Genomic DNA, 25,977 nt, shown 5'->3' on the forward strand with positions numbered 1-25,977 from the left:
TATGCAGAATGTTGTTTATTTATTTATTTTAAGTTTATTTGATAGGGACAGACACACATCGACATAGACAAACTAAACAAAACAGCAGTCCCATGTTTGCGTCAGTGCAGTAGCAACAGCTAATTCGCAGCACTTGTTCCTAGATGGGCTTTTAAAAAGTACCTCTAAAAATTGAAGTGATGATCATTTAAAATGGCACAGCATAATGTTGACATCTACAAACAAACAGTGAAATAAAATATCAAAAATGGATACAGTTCTGTTTTTGACATAACCAGAGTTTTGTTTGTTTCTTGAACCGACTAAAACTGGTTACAGACTTTAAATCAACAGGAAGTGAGTTCCAAACTGCAGATCCAGAGCACTTTGAGCAAAAGTGGTTCTTCGAAAGGGAACCTTACAATTTCCATCTGAAGCCGCTCTAGTAGATCTGCTATTGCCCTGCAGTCTCTTTATGAAATCGCTTAGTGGTGTAAGTGCATATCCATTTAAACACTTAAAAATCAATTTTAAAAGATTACAAGTTATAGAATCAGGAAAGTCCAAAATGCCGAATTTAGCCAAAATGTGACAATGATGGAATCTGATTGGCTTTTGATATAAAACCTCCAAAGCCTGATTATAGAGACTTGCTAATGGTTTGAGTATAGTTTGACTAGTCTGAGACCAGACAGTAGCTCCATAAGAAAAATGTGAAAGGATCATTGAGTTCAAAAACATCTCTGCACAGTGAAGAGTTAAACAATTTCTAACAGTTTTAAAACAGTTTATATTTGATCTAACAGTTTTGCTGATTTTATCAACAAGGCTCCTAATATTCAACCGGGCATCCAGAATTATTTCTAAATATTTTTCTTGTGATACTTGCTCAATAGGAACCCCATTGATCTGGATATTCAATGTTTTCTTGATTGAAAAGCAAATACACTTTGTTTTCTTTGTATTGAGAATTAAGCGAGAATCATTTAGCCATAATGATAATCTATGCAGGCTGTTCTGAAGTTTTTCACTGACTACAATACTGCTCTCGTCCGATGTGTAAACCGTGGTGTCATCAGCATACATTTGCAGGTTAACTTCAGGACAAATTTCAGGAAGACTGTGAACATGCAGACTAAAATTAGACCTTCTTGCTGTTTTGATTTTTATTGAGTAAAGCAAGCTGCATACATTCACCGGTCCTTTTATTAGGTACACCTGTTCAAATGCCTGTTAGCACAAAAAGTAACTCAGCCAATGACGTGGCAGCAACTGAGTACATTTATGCATCTAGAGGAGATAAAGGTGAATTGTCTTAAGTTCAAAGTGAGCAAACGAGTGGGGAAGAAAGAGTTTTAATGCTTCAGGAATTACTGATCTACATGGATGTTCTAGCACAACCATCGGCAGCTGTGTGGACAAAAATGCCTTGTTGATGTCAGAGGTCAGAGGAGATTGGGCTGACAAGTTTAAGATGATAGAAAGGCATCAGTGGCTCCAAAAGCCACGTCTCACAAACAATGCATGGAGAATACCATCAATTAAAATGAAACGTCAAACCTTGAAGTTTCTTTAGCTAAGAAACTGAAACTTAGGATACATCTCACACAGGCTCACAGGGAGGGAGTTCTTAGCACACTTTGGACCCATCAGTTGAGCATTGTTTCAATGAGCCTACCCTGTTAATGTCCAGCTCTTTACACGTAAATCATCTCAAATTGGTTTCAAGGACATGACAGCTAGTCTTCTGATCTACTGACGTCACCAGAACTCAGTTCAAGTCCGCCCCTTTGGGATGTGGTGGAATGTGAGATTATTTTAATGGATGTGCAGCCAACACATCTGCAGCTACAGTGTGACGCTATTATTTCAATATGGACCAAAATCTCTGAGAATGTTTCTGACACCTTGGTCAATATTTCTGTCTTTCTTAAGCCATGAGGAATCCAACCGGGTGCAAGAAAAGTGCAGTGAATAAAAGGACTTAAGGGATGTAAGACTTAGTGTGAGTTGGTTATGCTAAGTATAGTTGACGCAGCAAACTGGGCGTGAAGGTGCACGCACCAAACATGCCATCCATGCTCTTGCACATTTACCTTGCACACTGTCTTATCGATATCTGACTTTTTACAACTCGGCACAGATTGTGTACTCCACCTTTTACTCAAAACGGACGATTTGGAAGGTGCTCTTGGAGTGCTGGTATGCCTGCACTGACATTCATACGAACTCTCCTTGAGGTCTCATTTCAGAGAATAGTGTACCAAGTTACATGTCAAGTACTAAAGCCACACCGTTCACTAAACGCAAAGATCTGAAATGTCCATCTATAACTCAATTTTGAGTTAATTGGGTCATCTGCTTGTATGCTCACGTGTTCACAGATTTTTTATAATAGATTGTTTTGGCTCTAGTGGCCTTTACCTGACGCTAAAATTACAGGAAAGTGGGTTTTGAAAGAGGGGGATGACGTGTGGCAAAGCTCCAACTTGCCGGGATTTGAACCTGTGACGGTCGCTTAGAGGATTAAAACCTCCGTACTTCGGTTGTGCGCTTTACTCCTGTGCTAACCGCCACACCAATGTTCACAGGAGTTTCAAAACAGCTTTAAATTAATGTGTGATACTTGGATTGTCCATGGTGATTGTCCATGTTTTTCACAAGAATTAAAAAGATTTTTTTTTACCTAGGTAACAGGAGGTGTGCAGCAATAGGTGGGGATGGAGCATCACTGTATCACCCTATGCATCATACTCTCCAACCCCTTTTCTCGCATTACAATAGCATTGGATTGTATGAATAGCATTTCAAAACTGGACCTCTGCAAAACTCTGATACCGGTAACCACCGCAACGTTCGCGCTGAGATCTTGTCCTCTTGCCGCCGTTTGAAAGCAATAAATCATCTCAGCGGTGATGCCAAGTAGGTTAATAACATGCAGTGGATTGAGGTTTGAATATCTGCAGTGCTGCAATGGAAGAAGAACTGATTTAAAAGCCGGGAACAACATAAAGCTATCAAAACACATCTTCCCGACTAGCAAGACGGTGCTTAGATACATCCTCTCCAGAATCCAGTGACATGTTCATTTCTGTCTCTTCCAGGCTACACAAAGCAGGTGATTGGCTTCAGAGGCCCGGTATATTATATGAGTTAGTCATGGCTCATACTGAATTAAACATGGGAAAAGAGTTTCTTTTCATCCGCAGCCAAAGTGCTAAATCTGACCACTGCAACCGGTCCTCACCCACTTCAAATCCTCCCTTTGATACCGAAAGCGTGGGAGCTTCAAATGTATCAGTTTGTGCTCGTTTCTTCCCCCCCACCACCGTGTTTCCCTTGCAAATAAAGGCATTCGCCACCGAAAACAAAATTACACAAAAGCAAAGAAATAAAAGGAAAAGAAAAGAACAAATTTTCCAGTAGAGCAACATTGTTTTGTTTTCTGCAACAGGTACTTTTAATCAACAAGAAAGATTTACCGTATTTACAACTGAAGAATGCGGAGACACGCTCTTTTTATTTGGTTGGTGAGACTCATCTTTGCTGGTGGGGAGTTGTGATATTTTCGGACAAGTAGGATGAAAGCTTAAGGTCCTGTGGCTAACGAGATACTGAGGCAGTAGGAATGATGGTTTTAATTACTGCCCAGGACTAGTCCACGGGGGGCGATTGCTGAAGAGCATGCTGAGTGTCCTAGGTTGGAAGTTCAGCCTGATGCCAGTCATGCTGTGCCTGGCTGCCTTTGATGCTTGCTCCCCTCTGCTTTATTCCCACATTGCGCTTATTAGACTCTTTGCCGCGGATGCTTCGCTGCACTTTTGTTCACACACAAGGATTTAAGCAAAAAGGCGGAACGAGAATTGAACCTCAAACTTCTGGGAAGTGTCTGTGACGCAGGCAGTCAACTTAATCTTCTTTGGGTTGCATATCTGCAAAGTAGCCTGCAAGGAAGAGATGGTGTGGCCTTCTTAGCTGGGGGGTTAAACATTTAGCGTTATTGTCTGAGGTAGAAGAAAACTAACGCGAGTGCTAAAGTAAGAGGCTGCATCTGTGAGGGTGGTTTCCTGTCCGGCCATATGCTTTGCATCGGAGGAGTACAGTATTCTCTCTCGCAGACCCAGCGACTCAGCAGGAGGGTGTTGCTACGTGGCTCCTCTCTGTTCTCCTGTGGCCCAGCTGTGGACCGAACCTTGTTGACTTTTTCCAGAGATCACAGCGAGGTGTTCCTGACTGAGGCCAGCTCTGAGGGGTTTCTGCCTCTGTGGTCAGCCTAGTCCCTGTCCAGCCAACTTGACTTCGGGTGTCTCCACAAATTGGTGGAGATTAAAAAAAAAACCCAAACATAACAGCAAAGCTGAAACATTGAGAACAACTTTCTTTTTTTCAGCTGTTTTATTTTCAAACATTTGCTTACCACATTTTAGAGGATTTTCAAGGGACCAAAAATTTGTGAGTTTTAAAATGAAAATAATCTGTTTCTGCGCAGACTTCCTGTCTCTGTGCACACAAACTCTACAAGCCAAGGCCACGAGTCGCTAGATTTTGTTTTGAAATGAGCAGGAAGCGGAGTATTTGCCAAAGCGCTGTGTGAACAAAACAAAGCTGTGCGCCTTATGTCCCTGGGGCTCAAGTTTGCAGGAAAACTTTGGAAGAGAGTAAATAATTTTGGAAAATCTTGTTATATTTTTTTTTTTGGCTTGTAGGAGGGGTTGCTTTTAAGCACTTCACCATTTTAAATGTTCTTGCTTACTTTGTGAATATGTGCTGTTCAGTTTAGAAAAACACATTCATAAAATGGAATGACACTCGTGGCTTGGATTTAAATGTTAATTGTTTTGCAGTTAGCCCTCTCTAAACTAAAACCACTCAATAAAATCGAGTGTCATCCGCTGTCATCAGAAGACACCGATGACAGGAGTCCACGTATGTGTAGTTTAATCTCAGTACGGCGTCTATGTGAAGGCCTCAGAGGCTGTTTAGAGAACATCAGAGAACAGACAGCATCTTGAAAACGAAGGAACTGCAGCTGACAATAATCTCTTCTAAATACGTAATTTCATTTTACTTCTTTAAACCTCTTTTAGATTATAAGACGAAATGTATTATTCTTTTATTTTAAAACATGTGTTTAGGCATTCACTTTCGTCCAGGATGGACTGCGATTTCTTATTTGCTTGAAACCCTGGCAAAGATGGGAAAAAGCTCTAAAATAAATGAATTTTTTTCGCATTAGCATTAGTCTCATTATAAAATAAAGCCTTCAGTACCAACATTCACTGACTGTTCTGACTGTCCACACGTCTAAGAATAATAATTTTAAGAATAATAGCTGAGGTAAATGTAATAAACTCATTTTTTAAATGATTTTTTAAGTGATTGATGTAATTGATTAGAGCTCCAAGGAATTTTCATTTAATAATACTTTGCATTCTATTTAATTTGTACTTGCTGTGCAAGGTAAGTAAGACATTTTTTTTTAAAAGTGTAGCATCTTTTAGTCCCCCAAGGGTCCATAGCAACCACTAACCTCTCCTTCTGTCCCCTCTCACATGCCAACTGGGAGTTTTGCTGCATACATACGTTTTCTGTCCTACCATCACAAACAGAAATGTGTGCCATTTTCCCAAGGATAATTAGGATTTAAACAGAATTGTTTGCTACATTCAGATGTGACATCAGATGTGTCCAGAAGACACTGATCCACAACATGATTTTCTTCAATGAATTTCTCAACTTTTGGATCCAATCCCTACGAAAAACCTACGAGGTGAGAAAAGGAGAGGACAGAGAGCTCGACTAAAGAGAAATGCTCAAAGATCCCCTTCTCCAGGTTCTCCAACTTTATGAAATCTTACAGGAGATGACCATGTGCCGTTTGCTAAGTTGGGGCTGTTCAAAGTATTGAAAGCAGAGATGTCAATAGGTGTGTTACTGGTGAGTTTGTTCAAAAAAATAAAAGTGAGATTTAAAAGGGAAGTTTTCCTAAAAAAAATTTGTACGAGATTTAAAAGATGCATTTATTTTTGGGCTCTTCCTAAATATTTGCTATTGGTGCTAAAAATGTAAATGTAAACCATTTTTCTTTAATTTTTTTCCCCCTCTTCAAATTTGACATTCGGAAGTAAAGATTTGTATCAACTGTTATGTACGCATACAGGAACAAATAAAAAAAAAATGTTCCAGTGTATATGAGTTTCACTGTATAAGTGCCATAATTAGCTTTTAAACCTCATGCTTACGCTAATAGCTTATTTTTCAAAAGCTTTGGAAGCCCATGATGTTGTTTGTGTTATGCACCGCCTGCGTCTTCTTAAGAGAAACACACTGATGCGGAGCAGATTAGGTTCCATGGTTGGAAAGAGAATAATCTAATTTCCATAACCCGCTTACAGATATCATGCTATGGTAGATACTTATTATCCGGAATCCCCTCTTGCTCTGGTTTTGCAATCAAGAGTTCAAGCTTAATGGAGTCGCTGTGAATTATGTAAAACGGAAGCTTTGATCTTGTTTTGTTTTTAATGATTAAACCAGGAAATTAGGTTGAAAACAGACACGGGAAATCGACACAGAAACATGTTTGTGAAAGCTGTGTGTTTTGTGAAAGTGCAGCCGGTTTGAGATACTAACCGCGTTCCGTGTTCCCTTTCATCAGCTCTGGGCCGTGGTATCTCACAGAGCATGATTACCGTAAGTGTGGAATCCACACGGCTGGAGGCTGCGGGGCGAGCTTGAAGCCTGAAGCGCATTCATCAACGTCCCTGGCAGGGTGCACCTTTCTCAGCCTCACACCACTCAGCTTGCAGTCCTCTCACTGGCCCTGTTTTCTTCTTTTCCACAAGCCTTTGTGGTTGTATTTTTTTCTTCTTCTTTTTTTTTTTTAGGAATAGAGGTGTTTATGAAGAGATCTCACCCATCCTATTTTATATCAGTTTTTACAGGGCTGCGTTTTTTGTGGTGGCACAATGTGTTGAATCATGTCTCAAACTGCTGCATTCCCAAAATGTGCTAAGGGAAATGTTTTGCCCATCTTTAGCTCTGTATATGTTTCCTCCTTTTGCACAACAATCGGGCTTGATGACATTCAAGTCAATGCCTTTTTGCTTCATCTCCCCTCAGTCTTCTTCCAGCAGGTAAACAGTAACAAAAGCAGGTCCTCCTAGAATCGTCCCTCAGGTTTGAATATGTAATCACTCTTAGATCTCAGACATGAAAGACTTGCATACATCCTCCCAAAATGCCCTCTGAGGTGCCACGTTCTCTTTCAGATAGTCGAATGTAGAGCAGAGTAGAAAAGTTTGTCAGGAAATAATAACTCATGATGAGGTATATCTTGAAAGAAGAGCCTTAAATTAATTTCTGACTTTATAAAATGATGTATTTTTTTCATCTCTTTCTTTAGAAATTTTAAGTTAACTTTTTTATGTGTTGAACATTTTCTGAAATAAAATAAATTCTCCTAATAAAAAAAATAAAATAAAATTGGGTCTTGGTTCAAATCTAAAAAAATCTTAGGTCCCGCTTCCATCTTTGAAGTTTATGGCCCCGAATAAGATTTTTTAATACCAAACGCAATCTTGATTCATTTTTTTCCATAAAGTGGCATTTTGACAAATATATTGTCACTAAGATGCGTTTAGAAAGCTAAACAGATTATGAATTAGCTGCTAAGTATTAAAGTCACTTTCTTGTGAATTATGTACCGCCACAAACATTTGCTTGCGTTCTGGGCTTCATCAGAACCTCTATCTATTAGTTTAAGTTTGTGTGCCTTGGCCACAATTAAGTATAGACGGTTAGTTATTTCTTGTCTTTGTCTCCATCTAGTGGCGATAAAAGCGACAGCAACTACTTAAAAATCCCACAGAGAACTGCAAAATGTTGAAAAGACTAATCCGCCTGGAAAACTAGTTCCCAAACTTTACGTGTGTTTATGTCTTCATAAGTCCTCGTGTAAAGTCTCTGTTATGGTTTTTAAAAGACAGACATAACTAACGACACAATATTTAGTTATAAGGCATATTACAAGGAGGAAAATTAAATCCAAGAGGCGTATTAATATATGTTTCATTGGAGTACTAAAGCAAATTAGCAGCAACGTTTAGTCTTTTCGATTCTGGATGGGATCTGAGTGAAACGTTTCTGCTTGCGAAGAATTATTTAAAAAGTAAGTAAACTTTAAAGATTAAAACAGACAAACAAAAAAACATACTGACAATGACCAAATAGCTTTCTGAACGAACTTCGCTGCCGAGTTTTAAAAATATATATATATATCAAAATTTGTAAATTTTCTATAATTTGCCTAGAAATTTGTTAAAACAAAAATATATTTGAAATGACATACAGTAATGTATGTTTATCTTTTTTATTTTTTTTTTCCAGTTTCCAAAAATTAGCTTGCACCTGGCGAGCTAGCAGCAAGTTAGCCCTGAGGCCTTCGTCTCCCTTCAGGACCCCGTAGTATGCTACTCATACCAGAGCGCTTTTGTTAGTAAAGTACATCAAGTTGTTCGCTAGTGTGCTTTTGGAATTCCTCATCCACAATAATAAAAAATTTAACAAAGGAGAAGAAGAAGCGAAAGAAATCCCCGTTTTCCTCTAGCAGTTGTGCCGTTGCAGAGTAACCGAAAATGACCGGTCGTGCACGAGCAAGATCAAGAGGCAGAGCACGCGGTCAGGAGACGGCGGCGCCCGGAGCGGCAAGTTTCACTTCATTTTCTAAATACACGCTGCACTGCTGCCTTCTTTTGGTCGAGACCCATTCAAAAGGACTCCATTAAAAAAAAAAAAAAGAGAGGGAGTTTTACACTGTACATGTTATTTAGAATATGGTCCATAATATGAACATTTGGCTTTGGATGTGTAAAAAATATTCCCATTTTGGTTGTAATAAATTAAAACATACTAACTTTTTATATACATATATATATATATATATATATATATATATATATATACAGTACCTTTCTAATTCAATGGGTTTTCTTTATTTTCATGACTATTTATAAGGCAAGAAATCCCACTTATTAACCTGACAGGGCACACCTATGAAGTGAAAACCATTTCAGGTGACGACCTCTTGAAGCTCATCAAGAAAATGCAGAGTGTGTGCAAAGCAGTAATCACAGCAAAAGGTTGCTACTTTGAAGAAACTAGAATATCAGGGGTATTTTCAGTTGTTTTACACTTTTTTGTTTAGTGCAAATTTCCACATGTGTTACTCATAGTTTTGATGCCTTCAGTGTGAATCTACAATGTCAATAGTCATGAAAATAAAGGAAACTCATTGAATTAAAAGGTGTGTCCAAACTTTTGGTCTGTACTGTATATGTTTGTGCATAAAAGTTAAAAAAAGTTAAAATTCACATTAGTACCTGAGAAGTTGTGACTGAAAATGCTTATATTAAAAAAATCTTAGCTCCTTAGATTGTGTAGCATATTGTAATTGAACCATTATCTTATTAGCATGTTTACATATTCTGGAATTAAAATAGAAATTATTTTTGATGGAATCCAGACCTTGTTGGCTATTAAAGCACATTTTCACAAATCAAATTACTTGATTTTTCTTTATTTATTGTATACAGGTATGTGAATACAGTAGGCGTCTCCCAATTCCAGTCCTCAACAGAATTTTAACGTGTTTGAAATTTTATTGCAGACCCAGGCCCATGAGGTGGCACCATCACCTCCCCCTCCAGCAGAGGGCGAGCTGGTTGGCCGAGGCAGACAGAAGGGTGCTCCTGGAGCTATAGCCAGAGAAGGTGAAATAAAGCTTGTGGATGCTGGAAATAGGGGATTAAAATGTAAAAAGCATATGGGAGTCTTAACTTTTGACACATTTATAGGACTTGTTTGCAAATCCCTCCAACAATGGCTATTGTACAATACAGTCTACATTTACAGTGCATCTGGGAATCTTCACTTTTTCCATATTTTGATAAAATGTGGATACTTCCCGGTTGCACTGTACTCTGTATTAACTTTCAGTTTTGTCCCACCGTTTTTGTTAACAGTTTAAATTCTGTTTAAAGCTGTTCTGCAGATCTCAACTGGATTTCAGCAAGTGAAGCTTGGAGAACGAGGTGGACGCCGACGGGACTTTCATGACATAGGAGTATACACCAGACAGGCGATGGAACATGTGAAGGAATCAAAGACTGGTCAGTCCATTACCACAGACATATACCAATATAAATATATGTACATATATATATTTTTTTGTTTGTGAGAGGAACATCGTAAAGGTCATATGTGTGCACACTCCTACAGGAACATCCGGTGCCGCCATCAAGTTGACTGCAAACTTCTTCCGGATCCTGTCTCGCCCTCAGTGGATTCTGTATCAGTACCATGTGGACTTCAAACCCCCGATGGAGTCGAGGCGCCTGAGATCAGCCCTCCTCTTCCAGCACTCAGAAGTCCTTGGTACAGCTCGGAACTTCGATGGCGCTCTGCTCTTCCTGCCTCACAGACTGCACAGCAAGGTACAGCATGAGTCTCTTCAGTTCTACCTCTAGCACCTCCTCCAGATGTTTTAATGGTTTTAACTGGGTCAGCCAGTTTAAACCATCTAATAGACTGTTTCAGATTTCAGTAAAATAGTTAAATCGTTTCTGCTGTCATCAGTCATGTATAGGAAAAGAATGTGCTCTTACAATAATATTAAATAGCTATTTTTGCACTTTTATGAGCTTTCTGTTTATTTGATTATTTAGCTTTTTCTTTTTATGATTTGTTGAATTTTTAGGAGACTGTCCTCTATAGTGAGACAAGGAATAAGGAGAAGGTTTTGATAACCGTCACCTTGACAAACGAGTTGCCACCCACATCACCAGTGTGCATTCAGTTTTACAACCTCATCTTCAGACGGTAGGTCAGAGGGTAAAACAACACCAGGAGCCTCATTGAGAACTTGTAGTCGTCTCATTTATTGCATTGAATTTCACAGGATCCTGAGAGTTCTGAACATGCAGCAGATTGGACGCAACTACTACAACCCCAATGAGCCACATGAGATCCGACAGCACAGGTATGTTGGTTGTGTTTTTGCTTGCGATTTTTAAAATCAACATGTTTCAAGATTAGCAAAATTTATTTTTATCAGTCACAATACAATCAACTGACGAGCAGAGCAAATGTTTTGTCCTTAAGTGAAAAATGTTGTCTTTTAGTTAATACGTGTTTAAAGAAACTAGTAAGTATATAGAAACTAAAAGCCGATTAACCAATAAGGAGGAAAAAATAGTTTTAAAGTTTCTTTCAGATTTATGATCACCGGGGCTTTTTTGTTTTGTTTTTAGACTGACAATTTGGCCGGGGTACTCCACCACCATCCTCAATTATGAGTCCTCCATCATGATGTGCACCGATGTGAGTCACAAGGTGCTTCGTAGTGACACGGTGCTCGACCTCATGATCAGCCTGAGGCAGCAGTGTGGAAGAGAACGCTACACTGACATCTGTGCCAAGGAGCTTATTGGTCAGATCATTCTCACAAAGTAAGACCCGACACATCCTTGTAGTTGTTTCCATGTTTTGAAACTTTGAGCGGCTTCTATTGGAATAATTATAAATATCTTATACAGATCTGATTTCTACATAATGTTTTTTTTATTTGAAGGTACAACAACAAAACCTACAGGGTTGATGACATTGCCTGGGATCACACTCCCAACAACACTTTCACTAGAGGAGACACAGAAATCTCTTTTAAGAACTACTACAAGAACGTAAGTGTTAAAACACAAAATGCTCTTGGTTGGTGCACATGCGCAGTGACTAATGTAGGCACCAGACAGTGTTTTATGCGCTGGTTTTGATTTAAAGACGCACCCACAAAAGGAAACGTTTTCTGACAGTAATTGTGTAAGTTTAAAACAGCCTGATTCTTTTCCTTTCCACTCTGGATCTTTTCTTTCCGTAGCAATACGGTCTGGACATCATTGATACGAACCAGGTGCTGCTGGTTAGCCATGTGAAGAAGATGGGCCCTGCTGGAGCGCCCCCTCCTGGCCCTGCTATGCTCGTGCCAGAACTGTGCTACCTCACAGGTGGACCTGCTGCATAGTCACCTTTAAGCTGCAACATTAGAAAGATGCATTGTTTCATTTGCAACAGGAGTGAAAATGTATTTGCAACTATATAAAGCTTCATTGACTGTTGGCACAAATGTATTTCAGTGTCTTTATTGGCCGTGCTGCATAGTGTCCGGTAATTGAGTAATTGCTGAAAATTCTGCTGATGATTTTGATTAGTCAAAATAACCCTGATGTAATGCATAACTTGTTGAAAATGTTGAACATGTAAAAAGTGAATCATATTTTACAGGGTTGACTGATAAGATGCGGAATGACTTTACCATAATGAAGGAGTTGAGCACGCACACCAGACTGAGCCCAGACCAGAGGGAGAGACAGCTCAACAGATTTATAACAAGCATTCACAAGTAGGTGGAAATAAAGTCAGCTTAAATGCTTCATGACCTCATCAAACATTGCAATAATTCCAAGCCTTAAAAAAATTACTTTAAAGCTGTTTCATAAAATTGCCTTAATTCTATACCAGTATGTTAATATTTTAATTGAAAACCACAAATTTTGTGTCAGCCATTCTGCAAACATGTTCTCAAACTTAGTTTCTTTTACCTCTAAGGAACCCTGATGCGCAGTCAGAGATGTCGAAATGGGGACTCAGCTTTGACGAGAAACTTCTGAGTCTGACTGGCAGAGTCCTTGGAGGAGAGAGGATTTTCCAAGGATCAAGATCCGTGTGTTCCCAATCCAGAACTTTGCCCTTAGAATCAATTGAATTCATCCTGAGTTTATGTATTGCTATTATGTCCTCTAGTATGATTACAATCCCCAATCAGCTGACTGGTCCAGAGAGATGCGTGGGATACCTGTGATAAGCGCTCCCCCACTGGACAACTGGCTCTTGTTCCACTCCCGCCGAAACAGCAATGAAGCGCAGTCCCTCCTGCAAACCCTGCACAAAGTCTCGGGGCCCATCGGCATCCGGATGCAAAGGCCTATAATGTGAGTGCAACCCTTTGTAAATGTTTCTACTTCAGATTTCCATCCATCACATTTTGTTCCCTCTAAAATGTTGTGGAATAGCTGTCAATTAACTAGATTTTTAACTATTAAAATGTTGCAAGGTAAGTAAGACCATTTAATTTCGTATTTCTTTTAACCTAGTTTTTCTTCCTATACAGAATTGAGTTTGAAGACAATCAGCTATCTCTCCTCAAAGCTCTGCAGCACAACGTGGGACCACAGACTCAAATGGTTTGTTCTGGAATAAGATAAGATATAACTTTATTAATCCCCATAGAGGAAATTACAGGATCTTAGACATTTGCTATTAATTGAATGGGCCTGAATGCAGAGCACATGCTATATGACTATAGACAACAACCTATATTCTTAAATACTCTTTTATTTGATTTACTTTTTAAATCCACCCGTCAAGTGTTGTAAAATTTGCCATTATGTAAACTGCAAATAATTTTAATGTGAACATTTTTGCCTCAAGTATACGGCACAATACTGCTCCATTAAACTTGCATTGATACAAATTTAAAAATGTGAATATCTTCATTCTAACTCTTTTTTTTTTAAATCTTTGTCTAGAATAGTTAAATTATTTTCCATTTTCTAACTTCATTTTTGTAATTATAATTTCTAGGTGGTGGTTGTCCTTCCCAACAGCAACAAGGACAAGTACGACAGCATTAAGAAGTTCCTTTGTGTGGACTGTCCGACTCCCAGCCAGTGTGTGGTGGCCCGCACCCTCAGCCGACCTCAGGCGCTCATGACCGTGGCAACGAAGATCGCCCTGCAGATGGCCTGCAAAATGGGAGGAGAGCTGTGGAGTGTGGAGATCCCTGTAAGTCCAGGAACATTTTTGACTTTCCTGCCTCTTGATTTCTTCATGTTGATGAGGTTTATGGTTTTTCTTTCAGAAACATTATTAATTTGTAATGTTTACTAGTTTTAGGTAAAAGTAGTTTAGTGGTTTTAGTGCTTTGTGTTTAAGATTAGCATTAACATTTGATCTAAATATTTTACTGAATGACCAAAATGATTCATGCAGCTCAAACAGCTGATGATTGTGGGCATTGACTGCTACCATGACACGTCTGCTGGGAAGCGGTCTATCGGCGCTCTGGTGGCAAGCCTCAACCCGACCATGAGCAGGTTAGCAACCGCAACAGAGACTGATCCAGCTTTATCATACTCGTAGTTCAATTGGGCTTACCATTGGCACTTTATGGCATTGAATTGGTTGTTTAAAAGACGCCTTAATCTTTGTATTCAGTTATTTAGTAGGATTTTTCTTGTTTTTCTTCTCCAAGATGGTACTCAAAGTGTGTCCTGCAGCACAAAGGTCAGGAAATAATGGATGGACTGAAAATGGCCCTGACTGGTAAGGTTCTATTTTTTTTCTGCTCAACATCTTTCTACCGTACTCATTTGTACTCTATAAAACTGTTGTGTATTTAAAGGAAGACTGCCCTTTTTACCCAGGTGCCCTGAAAGACTACCTGAAGTTCAATAACTGCCTGCCATCTCGCATCATTGTGTATCGGGATGGAGTAGGAGACGGCCAGTTGCAAAGTGTCGTCAACTACGAGGTGGCTCAGATGATGGACTCAATCAAGTCCCTGGGGGAGAACTATGAGTAAGTTTGTTGGCTAAAAAAGTTTCCTCAAAAGCTAATGCGTTGTTCATTTGGAAATACTATACAGTGGTTTCCTCTGTTGAACTAATGCATCATGGTTCCTACATAGTTTGTAGGGAATGGTATAAGAGCATTTCACAGATCTGGTTTATCGGCGCAACATTTACTGCATACATTAAAACCTAGCCTGTGTTCTTTGTGTTTATAATGAGCTTCATCTCTTCATTGTAGGCCCAAGTTGAGTGTGGTGGTGGTCAAGAAGCGCATCAGCAGCAGGTTTTTCACCATGATCGGCGACAAGTTCACCAACCCACCACCGGGCACCGTCATTGACACAGAGGTCACCCGTCCAGAGTGGTACGCTTTAACTGTTCTAGGCATGTATTGATGCTGTAGTTGGAAAATAAAACGAGCTGTACGTTTCTCCCCACCAGGTACGACTTCTACATTGTGAGCCAGTCTGTCCGATCCGGAAGCGTTTCACCCACTCACTACAACGTCGTCTACGACACCAGCGGACTGAAGCCTGACCACATGCAGCGGCTCACGTACAAGCTCTGTCACTTGTACTACAACTGGCAGGTGGGCTGGTTTAGACATGGATTTTCAGCAGGAGAAATGATATGTGGATATTTCTTTGGAGAAATCACCTGATCGTTGAAATAATTTCTCAGCCTAAGCAAGTTGCTCTGTTAAGGCTAAATGGCATTCAGGTTAGTTTAAAAAGAGATTACGCATTTGGGTGTTCCTGCCGTCTCAAGCTTTGATTCAGATCTCTGGTGTTGGCTAAAACTGGCTCAGGTTTTATACATCTTAAGTTGGATAAAACCTGAATCCATTTATTCCAGGTTCAGGTAATAAGGGCTAAAACAATCTGCCCAAACATGATACATTCTTACACCTATAATGTAATGAAGCTCATGCTAAATCTTGCATATGATTAATCTTTTTAAAATGTCAGAAATGATTTGTTACTGTAGCTCATGTTTGTTTTCCCCTCTCGTTTGCTTCAGGGAATCATCCGTGTTCCTGCTCCCTGCCAGTACGGCCATAAGCTGGCTTTCCTGGTTGGGCAGAGCATTCACAAGCAGCCCAGCGTCAAGCTTGACGACTACCTTTTCTATCTTTAAAGGATCGTTTTTTTGTTCTTTTGTCACCCACTTAAGTTTCCTATAAGTGTGTGATTTTGTTAGAAAAAAGCAGTTTGTATGTGGTCCTGCATACTATGTGTAATTAAGTTACACAGTTTTGTTTGTTTTGTGTTTAAAAAGAAAAAAAAAACTGTCAAGAGAAAAACTGTTAGAATAGTACAGTTCAGAATTACGTTGGTTGTTCTTAATAAATGTTCAGACACTTTGGTGTTCGTAATCTGTCATTTCAAGACAAAACACAAGCATTTAAAAATATTAAATTTATTTATTTTTAAAAAAGATTGCACATGCACACCCACACAATAATTTGTAACCATCAGTATAGGCTGATAATTTCTTCTCAGAAAGCTAGCACACGATTGCAGACATAATATGCTCTTAAAGACACCATGGGGAAAGCTTGCACTGTCTGATTAGAAATTTAAATGTACAAAAAAGGCAGTTTGAAAATCAAGTATAAACATTTAAAAACAATTTTACAAATGGACAAAGTACAAAAAGAGTTGCAGTCACTCAAATAAAAGCAATGTCTGTGGACATGGTCCATAAAGAGGAACGTATGATCATAAGTTTGCTGCAGATTATCATGGCTGCTTGGCCGAAAATTGTAAGAAAGTTAGAATGTTTTGCATACATTCTTATTTTATTTTTTTTTGGCAGTTTAACTCTTGTATATAGAAAACAGGCTCAACTTTAAATGTGCTGGAGGATGAAATGGGGAAAAACGGCACGAGGAGATGGGAGGAGACGGACTGATCAGCTCATGCACAAAGTCGGACGACTGCACAATCCTGTTTGGGCAGCTCGGATAATACATTGGCTTTCAATTCTTTGTACATTCACTACATTAAGGTGTAGATATCCGAATATATATTGACATACAGTACTTGTATCCTGCAGCAATGGAATTTGAGACGTACAACAGGCATCATTGACAGACTGGTGTGTAAGAACACAGTTGGAGAGATGGGAAGGGCAGCATAGAGGTAGCCTTGTGTCTCATAGTTTACTGCTGTTAAGTAACTAAAACCTACAGTTCAACGGTTGCATGCAGGAAATCAGCTGCTGCACAATGATGTTAGTGCTTATGTAAAAAAAAAATCAATCCTAAGGGTTTGTTTGTCAAACTAATCCTATTATTTTGCACTGCATCAATATGGTGGCACAACTTCACTATTTAATCAGTCTAGAATTTGCTATGAAGGGAGGATTTTATTTGATTTTAAACGACGACATGGGAGTCTGGCAGCTCTGTAGAAAACAGGACTCACCCTGCAAATCCAGTTAGGAATAGCATCTGCTCGACATATCACTAACCATTGTGCGATTATAAGGCAAATACATGGAGGTTTGATCAACAGGTATTTACTGCAGAGACCCTGTAGTAGATACAGAATGTGCTTGTTTTCCAAGTCTGTGGGGGAGGAGAGGCATGCCACTGCCACAGCTGTTGAAATGGAGCGGGAGAGAGACTTTTTTGTTTTGTTTTTCTGCTGATTTGTCCGTATGCTGCGTGCCCCAACTTTTAACAACGAGCCCGACACCTTTTTGCGTGTGCTCTGAAGGGGGAGTCAGGAGGGAATGTGCTGAAAGTAAAAAGCACGTAAAGCTCCTGTTTCAACTGGCTGCTCTCTTCCAGCTCCAATCCACACGCTCCACGTGTTGCATTTGATTAAATAAGAACTCCAAGCTGTAATTTAGCCCTCGTTTTTTTGTTTGTTTGTGAACATTCTGCTTTCTGAATGCAGACACACAACTCTGACCTGTGTGACTTTTTTTCTTTGTTTTTATATTTTATTTTATTTTTATAAAATGCAGGGCTTTGAGCATGTGCAGAACGCTCGGGGCTCTGTCCTGGCAACCAGCCGGCGAGGTGGAGGTACGCAGCACTGCACAATATGTCTTCCAACACTTTGAGGTCATGGGCCGATAATATGAAATGCAGTATTGAAAATATGGAGTTTAAACCCATAACAAAATACAAAGAGTCTAATATACAACAGATGTAAAATAATAAAACATTTGCTAAGCTCGCAAATGCCACCTGTGCACCTGTATTTTTTTTTTTATTATAATTTTTTTTACAATATAAGTGGATGCCTCTATTTCCAAAATTTATCTTACAGCGCCAAGTCTTTGAAATTGTTTCTTCCCTTTGGAGAGCAGTCCCCTTTTCTTTTTGGAGGAGCATACGTCCATAGGGGCCCTGAAGGGACTGCCGGGCCCCACGGTGGCGGGGCCAGAGTCGAGGATGTGTGGACGCACTGTGGGAGAGGGTGCTCTTCTGTGCGGACCCGATTTGTCCAAAGGAACCTAATGGAAGACCCGTAAGGGACAGTTGAGGGTGTTAAAAGGCCAACCGTCTCTCTCACACCACAGTCATTACTCCCCCACCTTCTCTTAAGTCCTTTCTGTCTCTGCAGGGCCACCATACAGCTCTTAAGTCTACCTCCCTGGATGCTGTGCACTTGGATAAACATCCCCCTCCCTCCCTCCCTCCCTCCCACTCCCTCTGCCAGGTGAAATTTATTGTTGATGTCGCTATAGAAACACATCACAATTTAAGGATGGAGTTAACCAACGTTCACATAAAGGTGAGATTTTCTCAAAAAAAAGAAAGACTATGAAAGAACAAACAGATTTACATTTTGGGGCATATTGATATCACATTCACTTTCTTGCCTCTTAAATATAAATATATACTGGTGCAACTGAGATACAAAGATACAACTAGTCACCATTACTGTTCTGTAATCATGAGCTAAAAGGCTCTTTTCAATTGCACTTCAGAAGAGGAGACGTTTGTCGAGGCGAACTCCAATTTGCAGTGCAGTAAATATAAATATAAATAAATGAAACTTAACAATGAGTCTCTGACCTGTGTGACGCAGTGTCTTCTATTCAGGTGGTTCTGTTGGTTCGACACCTTTTTTCCACAAAAAGGTATTTTAACATACAGTGTTATTCCTCAGCAACAGCAGCTTCACTTTAATTTGACGTCAGTTTTTTTTTCATAAATCATTTTCTGCAAAACTACGGAAATTCTGAAGAAAAAGAAAAACGTAAATCAACACAATTTCCAGAATTCTTTTCTTATTTCATAATCATTACCTTTCCTTACGTAGATATGTATTCTTTATTTTGTATTTGCCACATCACACAATTGAAGTTACTCACTGAAAACCCACACTATCTATATAAAAAATTACAAGCGGGTTCAGATGCTAAAAGCAAGTTAGTCGAGATTTATTGCGCTACATATTGATAGAAACCACATCTCTGAAGCAGAAGCTCACTTCACCGCAGTCGGTTTACGATTTGTAGAATTTGAGCGATGGAGTGTGTGTAATTTCCTACTGACGAGAATATACTTTAGCCGAAAACAGAAAGGCCTTCCACCTTGAACATAAATGTGCATTTCAAGTAAATCAGAGAAAAACTGTTTGTTTTTAGATGTTTCTAGATGTTTGCTTCCACAAAAAAATAAAATGTTTGATTTTATCAGGATAGGTTTTACTTAGGTCTTGTATTCTACCTTACTGCACTGTTAGAAGTCGAATTATTTGCTGTTCTTGTAATCGCAACATTTTCTTTTCTTTTTTTTTTGTCATTGTTTACAGTGCAATTGTGGAAGAATGGCCTTTCAGCATATCATGAGTTACAGCAGGAGACTTTTTTTTTTTTTTTTTTTTTGCAGGAGACGGACATTGTAATGTACAACACTCAGAGAAACAACTGAAGATACCACACTCCTTGTCTAATGCGTTGGCTTAGGGTAAGTGTGTCCGTGTAAGAAAAAAGCTATTTTTTTATTTGCTTTGTTTTTTTTTTGTTTTGTTTTTTTGGTGAAGCGAAGATATCTGCCGAACCATCTAGAAACGGTACAAGTCCAAAAAGAATGAAGGCCGCACGTGGTCCGTACCAGGAGCTAAGCATACCCCGGTCATCTGCATTAGATGAGGAGAGCGTGACCTTGGTATCCTCAGTTGCTCACTTACGTGACGGAAACAGAGCCGTTAAGGTGTGAAATGAACACTCTTCTTCTGTTTTGCCAAGCAGGTGAAGAAAAGAAATAAAAAACAAAAGTATATATGGTGATGGCATTTCAATAGTTAGCACTACGAAAATGGCAAAGTACAACATGTGGAAAGAAATATCTAATGACACCTATAAATATTCGAAGAGTTGCATCGTTTTGTTAAACACAAAGAAATCAACGTCACAAATTTACATTTAGTAAATAATCACATCTGAAATGATTCTCTTGTTTGGTAACATAGGCTAAGTGACCTTTGCTCGCTACTTTACAAGAAAGCAATTTACAAAACAAGGCATTCAGGAGTAGATACAAAAAGTTGTACTATGCTAGAGTTGAAGTCTTTTTTTTATATAAAATGTTCGAGGGGTCATGCATCTGGACTATTATACCATGCTGAGCTACAGACTACATAGATCATCTTTCAGTACAACAAAACTATTTACTCTAATAGAAATCAATCAGGTCAAACACAGAATATATTCATAAAGCATCTGTTAGAATGTTACACAGGCGTCTGCAAAATAGTGTTAACTGTTGTTGTTTTCCGAGACACGGGTCAAAAGTCACAGGAGGAGTGTGTGTCTGTTCGGCTCACTCTCTCTGAGAATGCTTTATGAATACAGTATTTCCATTGGTCATACAATGCACACCCTTTCACAGTAGTAAAAAATGAAAAATAAAAGTACCTCTGTAAGTTTACTCTTTAGTTGTTGTTTTTTTTCCTCATAGATTTTAAACATCTATTTATTTACAGTATAATGCGCTGAAGTGAGAAATCCCTTTTAACCAATGAGAGACACACACTCACAGACACGGAACTGAAGGAGATAGAGGGAACAGAAAAGAGCAAATGGATGACAGAGGGCTAGTACTGCGAAGGAGCATGTACCCTTTTGGTCTTTATCCTCGCCGGAGAGTCCTGGGGATACCGAGATGGGGAGTCAGTGAGAAAAACGTCTACATCATCAGGCACTTCTTCTAGAAAGTTGGAAGGAACAAGCCCCTTGTGTCCATTGAGCTCGCCCTGCGGAGCACACAGCAGCGGTTAGACGCCAGCCGCCCAAAACGCCAGCCACCGTTGCGACCGTTTGCGCATTTCTGATGTAGTGACTTAAAGAGAGCTTAAAAGGCCAGATGGGAAACCGATGCGGATTTGCGTCGTAAAAAATTCATGTAAAAAAAAAAAAAAAAAAAGAAAATGGAATCAGAGCGATCGCATTGTCAGTCGTTTTGCTCTGTAGTAAAAGAAATAGCAAAGACTCAAAACAAACAAAATGTTTTCCTTTAACAGCAGACATAAAATAAATAAACAGTGTTGCAAACGATGGAGCATGTTTTTCGTGTCATGAACCATAAGGTGGGGGGGGGACAAACAAACCCAAAATGATAACTTTTTTGCACATTCTATGAATTATATAACAACTTTCTCTGGACTACAGATTTTACTAATGAAAACCTTTGGAAATATAGACTGTTTAGAGATGACTTAATCACCTCTAAACCGGATTCACGGAATGAGGAAAAGAGTCCAAAATTCATCTTTGAGTGACATTATGTTGCTTTTGAATAAAATCTGTATTTTTCCATGACTGTGAATGGTAAGCCTGTCAGTTTTAGTCAGCAGAGAGATTCCAGGTTTGCATCTTTGAACGTGAACGTTTCTCTAGGCAGGAGATTGTATTTTATTTGCTGGTGTGGATTGTTCCCATTCATAGATTCCTTATGAGTTTAACAATGTGGCTTTAAAAAAAATATAAAATCTTATTCTCACTTTAATGCAACATATGCACATATTTTCATAAGTCACCTGATCAGGTCTTCAGGAGATTCAGTCTGGTCCTCTAAGATGTGAGGTTAAAAACATCCAGACCACAGTGAGGTGTTCTGCTCCGTCTCCTCTAGATGGTTTTCTGGTGCTACAAGACTTTGAGTTTCTACATTTAGTCAAAACTATTTACCATCTTAATTAGACAGTGAATAGACAATACTTTGATAGTGTATCTATTTTTCACAAAACATTGCTTTGAATTTTTTGAATCTTTGCGCTACCTCTATTGGTTTCCTCTCATTCAGTTAGATCATTTGGAAATTGATCTTAATGTGATTTATTAGGTGAAATGGCTTCATTAATGTAAAAGATATGAATTAAAAATAAATATGCAAAAGGCCTTCACTTGTTTAAATGTCTCGGTAGACAGCAGCTAAATGAATTATCCTTCAGAATTGATTGATCAATTATTGGATTAGTTTTATATCAAAACAACCTACAGCTACACATCACAGCGGTCACCGGGGCGACTCGAGAGCAGTCTTTTCACCAAGACACTGACTCTTAGTGATGAATGTTTCAGTTTTTGTTCAATAAATATCAAAAAACTCCAGCAGCCTAGAAGAACATTTTAAAGACATCAATTTGTGTGTGTGTTGTTTTTTTTGGGGTTTTTTTGACAGCAAGGTGATACAATTATGAAGTACTTACATAATAAAAACCATCTTCATCTATTTCACCAAAAACTGTGATTACATCGCCGGCACAGAAAGTCAGCTCAGCCTGTCGAAAAAAGAAGAAACTTTGAGATAGAGTCGACCTTTGCTCCTCACACTGCTGCTAACAGCAGACTCCGTTTTTTTGGTTTTTTTTCTAAGACGTTCAGAGAAACACCAAGTCTACTGGGGTTCGATGAGTTTGAAATGTTGTGCTTCCTTCTCCAAATCAATGTGATGCATCTTAAAGTTTGTCAATTCAGCCTCAGTGAATGGACCACTGCACGTCTGCAAATGCATCAGATGTTGGAACTGGAAGACAGGATCGCAAACACGCTTTGTCGGACCTGGCCGACGGGACCACACAGACCAAACACGTCTCAGATAAAGTAAATAAGAGAAAGATCGACACAAAAGAGCAAACTGAAGGAGAGGGAGATGCATGGGGGAAAGGGGGTGGTAATTATGATCACCAAGGACAAAAGGGCCGTGGCCTGTCATACGACGCCTACCTCTTCCTTTGCAGTTCAAAAATCAAGGGAGGAAACACACACACACACACGCACACACACACAGTAGACGGTAGCGTACCCTCATCAACCCTCACTCACCTCCTCATTCAGTCTGCTGCCTTCATACTGAGTCGGTGGCAGTGCCAATAGAAAGGTGAGAGTGAGTGAAACCAAGAGGGAGGGGCCAAATGAAACAGCATGGGAAAGTATTTTCAATACCCAAAGTACGACTGCAGAGGTTAACGCCTCCGTCAGCTGTGAACGTACCTACAGCTACACATCTCTGTACGCTCTGTCAGAAAACACATCTAACAACGTAGCCACTTATCATCAGCCAGGGAGGAACACGGTTACATTTATCTGCTTTTATATGCAAAGAAGCCCAACAAAGAAACACAGACATAATATTATTATTTAACATATTTGCTGTTTTCTTGAAGTTGTAAACTAAAACATGCAAATAAAATAGAATTTTCTCATTTCATGGGCATTTTTGTTCCCCCTGCTTTTTTATTTCGAATAGGAAAATTTTTTAAAAAGTTGTGATTTTCTAGAGATCGCTACCTCGACGTCAACGTTCGGGGAGCTCTCTCGGGGGTCGTAGTCGTACAGGGCCACCATCCTCCGCGTTGACATTGGATACTGACGGCCGCTCCGTCGGTTTCTTTCTGTGAAGAACAAGAGTGAGAAAATGTAAAGGTTTTGGTTTTAGGAATGTTGAAGCTTCTCCCACTCTGGTATAACAAATGTGTACACTGAATCATCGCTGAGCTGCCTCCCCCTCGTTTCTTTACAATTTGCTTCTAAGAAAATAGATCATGTTGTTAAATAATGTAATATATTTTGTCCTGCTATTTATGATATACCCGCCAAATGAAGGATATGCTAGCCCTCTTGAATTATATATGATTTTTTTAATACTTTTAAGCTGTTAAAAATATATAAATTTTTGACATAAAACATATTAAGTTCTGTTAACTGCAAAAACTTTTAATAAATGGAAGCAACAAAGGTGTTTGAACCAGGCCAAAAACAAAACTTTAAAGAGAAAATTTATGCTTTTTTTATATCCAAAAAGAAGCAAACCATATTAAAGGAAACAACATCACATGATCCGGTTGTGTACTGTGACAAAGTATTAGTCAGCAACAGCTTAAAGCAGCCAGTATAGGAGGAATTTAATGGTTGGGAAATGAAAAGGAGAGGGGAAAACAGCACAGAAGAGGCAGAGGAGTGTCTCAGTGCACACAAACCTCTTTTGGACTTTCTGGACCTGCGATTTATTGAACGTCCATCTTTAAAACGGTCGCAGTTCACTTCACAGGAAAGAAGAAAATCATATTTAGGTTGGAACAACAGAGGAAATAAAAGGCAGGTCGGTCGGTAAAAGGCAAGCTAGCAGCAGCGTCGAGTCGGCCAGATAGCAGCGGAGCATAGGAGGGGGGTGGAAAAAGCACGGGCAGGAAAGAAAAACAAAATCGATCTCACCTAACTTTTCCACAGGTGTGTTCAGTGGAAGGTAGCCCTGTCTGAGGAGCTGGTCCATCATTTCATCGTCTTCTGTTTGGATCTCAGAGACCATGTTGCAGGGGATCAACCCCACACGACCTCTGATCTCTGCCCTGTAGAATCCGTCCGTGTCTTTATTGCCAAATACCTAAATAAAACAGATTTATTTGGAAGGTGGCATTAAAAAGAAGAGGTGACACAGAGACGTTAGTGCTGATAAAGCACCTATCTACAGAAGAAAAATCTTTGAATCCTTCAGTCTAATAATTTGCAACATTACAAGTCCATTTTTTGCAGTGATCTAATGGTGATTAAAACAGGTAATGGTGCTTTTGGCAGTGTGGACAGTTACCAAGTTCTGCTGGACGATGGAGAAAAAAATTTGTGGGGGAGATCGGCTCCGACTTTGGACTTGATAATACACAGTGGTCCAACACCAGCAGATGTCAAGGCTCCTTAAATCATCACAGATTGTGGAAACTTCACAGTGGACACAGAAACTTGGGGTCTCTTCTCATTCTACAATCTGGGCCTTGATTTCTACAACTTTGGACCCTCGAGAAATAGTCTGATCTATTTTTTCTTTTTGCTTAACCCAGGTAGGACTCTTCAAGCTCACCCGCCAATTCCAATATTGGCCGACACTAATTTAAAAAAAAAAAAAACTGTATTTGCCTTTGCAGAGGCAGATAGGATCGGTGGCCGATCACCAATCTCCCAAAATTAATGAAATCGGGGTCAATTCATCATGTATTTATCTAATACAAACATGCAAAAAACAATATCTAATTTTCCACGAAAATGTTGACGCATTCAGCATAATCTAATCACAAAAATAAATTTGATCATCTTCTATATCACATACAAATGACTGAGATGTGGAGAATGAAGCCATTACCTTAATGATCTGGCCCTCCTTGAACGGCAGCTCCTCGTCAGCGGCGTCCGGGTTGGGAGACATGGACAAAGGGTCGTAGTCGAACAGAGCCACAAACACTCTGGTCAGGTCCTCCGATTCGGACTCCTCAAAATAATCTGGGGATTGGCGTCCCCGGCCGTGCCTGCGTCCGCCGTAGCCGTCTGAAACACAGAGGAGGCCTCTGCTGCTACTACCAGCCTTATACAGCCGCGCGGGCTGCAGAGGCAACGAGAGCAGAAGATATCTCTTTGTGGCTGACAGGGGGACAGCGTAATGAGACGTGTGAAGAAAGAGCCAGAGGTCGAATGCCGTAATGAAGCTTTTATTTGTTTCCATTTGGAATAATTAAACCCCTGTTGTGTTCAGACACTTACAGAAGACTACTTTCAAGAAGAAGAAAAAAAAACACATCAAGGTTCTTAGTTCACACATCTTCGCTTGCTGGTGTGTCAGTAACCAAAACACCACAAAGCACGCTTACAGCACAAACACACAAGAGGACGAGCGGTTTTTTGGGGTGCAAGGGAATGACACATCAAGACACGAGTAACACTGCAGTACTGTTCATTGCTGTTTCACTGCCTTATCTCACAGAGGCTGATCGACATGCACGCATTTTTTTTAACATTTTTTTACTGGGACTACACGTAACAGAAGGAGCATTCCTGTGCCACATGCAGGCATAATGTAAAA

At 39.6% G+C, this 25,977-nt stretch overlaps 2 protein-coding genes across 14 annotated transcripts in view; one reads left to right on the forward strand and one right to left on the reverse strand.

The window, feature by feature from the left end:
- The first annotated feature begins 8,102 nt into the window (after positions 1-8,102).
- On the forward strand, positions 8,103-16,026 carry piwil1 (piwi like RNA-mediated gene silencing 1). The gene is made up of 21 exons (XM_023343261.1): positions 8,103-8,149; positions 8,368-8,684; positions 9,647-9,749; positions 10,020-10,148; positions 10,258-10,472; positions 10,736-10,857; positions 10,937-11,017; positions 11,289-11,486; positions 11,609-11,717; positions 11,912-12,038; positions 12,316-12,433; positions 12,640-12,754; positions 12,835-13,022; positions 13,202-13,274; positions 13,675-13,875; positions 14,083-14,186; positions 14,345-14,415; positions 14,517-14,670; positions 14,902-15,027; positions 15,105-15,252; positions 15,684-16,026. Exons 2-21 carry the CDS (start codon positions 8,616-8,618, stop codon positions 15,798-15,800), a joined length of 2,568 nt encoding a protein of 855 aa, XP_023199029.1. The 5' UTR covers positions 8,103-8,149; positions 8,368-8,615; the 3' UTR covers positions 15,801-16,026.
- A 49-nt stretch (positions 16,027-16,075) lies between these two features.
- Positions 16,076-25,977, reverse strand: part of rimbp2 (RIMS binding protein 2) — a 95,020-nt gene continuing 85,118 nt past the window's right edge. For 4 of the 13 annotated variants that reach the window (XM_023343484.1, XM_023343490.1, XM_023343496.1 and 1 more), the window contains 8 exons: positions 25,264-25,445; positions 24,345-24,513; positions 24,110-24,172; positions 23,421-23,524; positions 22,956-22,982; positions 22,340-22,411; positions 20,750-20,884; positions 16,076-18,134 (listed from right to left, as the gene is read on the reverse strand). In XM_023343484.1, coding sequence (XP_023199252.1) covers positions 17,937-18,134; positions 20,750-20,884; positions 22,340-22,411; positions 22,956-22,982; positions 23,421-23,524; positions 24,110-24,172; positions 24,345-24,513; positions 25,264-25,445 — 950 coding nt within the window. In that variant the 3' untranslated portion in view covers positions 16,076-17,936. Of the gene's footprint in view, positions 18,135-19,490; positions 19,865-20,749; positions 20,885-22,339; positions 22,412-22,955; positions 22,983-23,420; positions 23,525-24,109; positions 24,173-24,344; positions 24,514-25,263; positions 25,446-25,977 lie in introns of those variants that run through there. The other 9 variants (XM_023343494.1, XM_023343499.1, XM_023343495.1 and 6 more) reach the window with 6 other exon arrangements.

Source organism: Xiphophorus maculatus, chromosome 12 (genome assembly GCF_002775205.1).
Source record: "Xiphophorus maculatus strain JP 163 A chromosome 12, X_maculatus-5.0-male, whole genome shotgun sequence".
Lineage (NCBI taxonomy): Eukaryota > Metazoa > Chordata > Actinopteri > Cyprinodontiformes > Poeciliidae > Xiphophorus > Xiphophorus maculatus.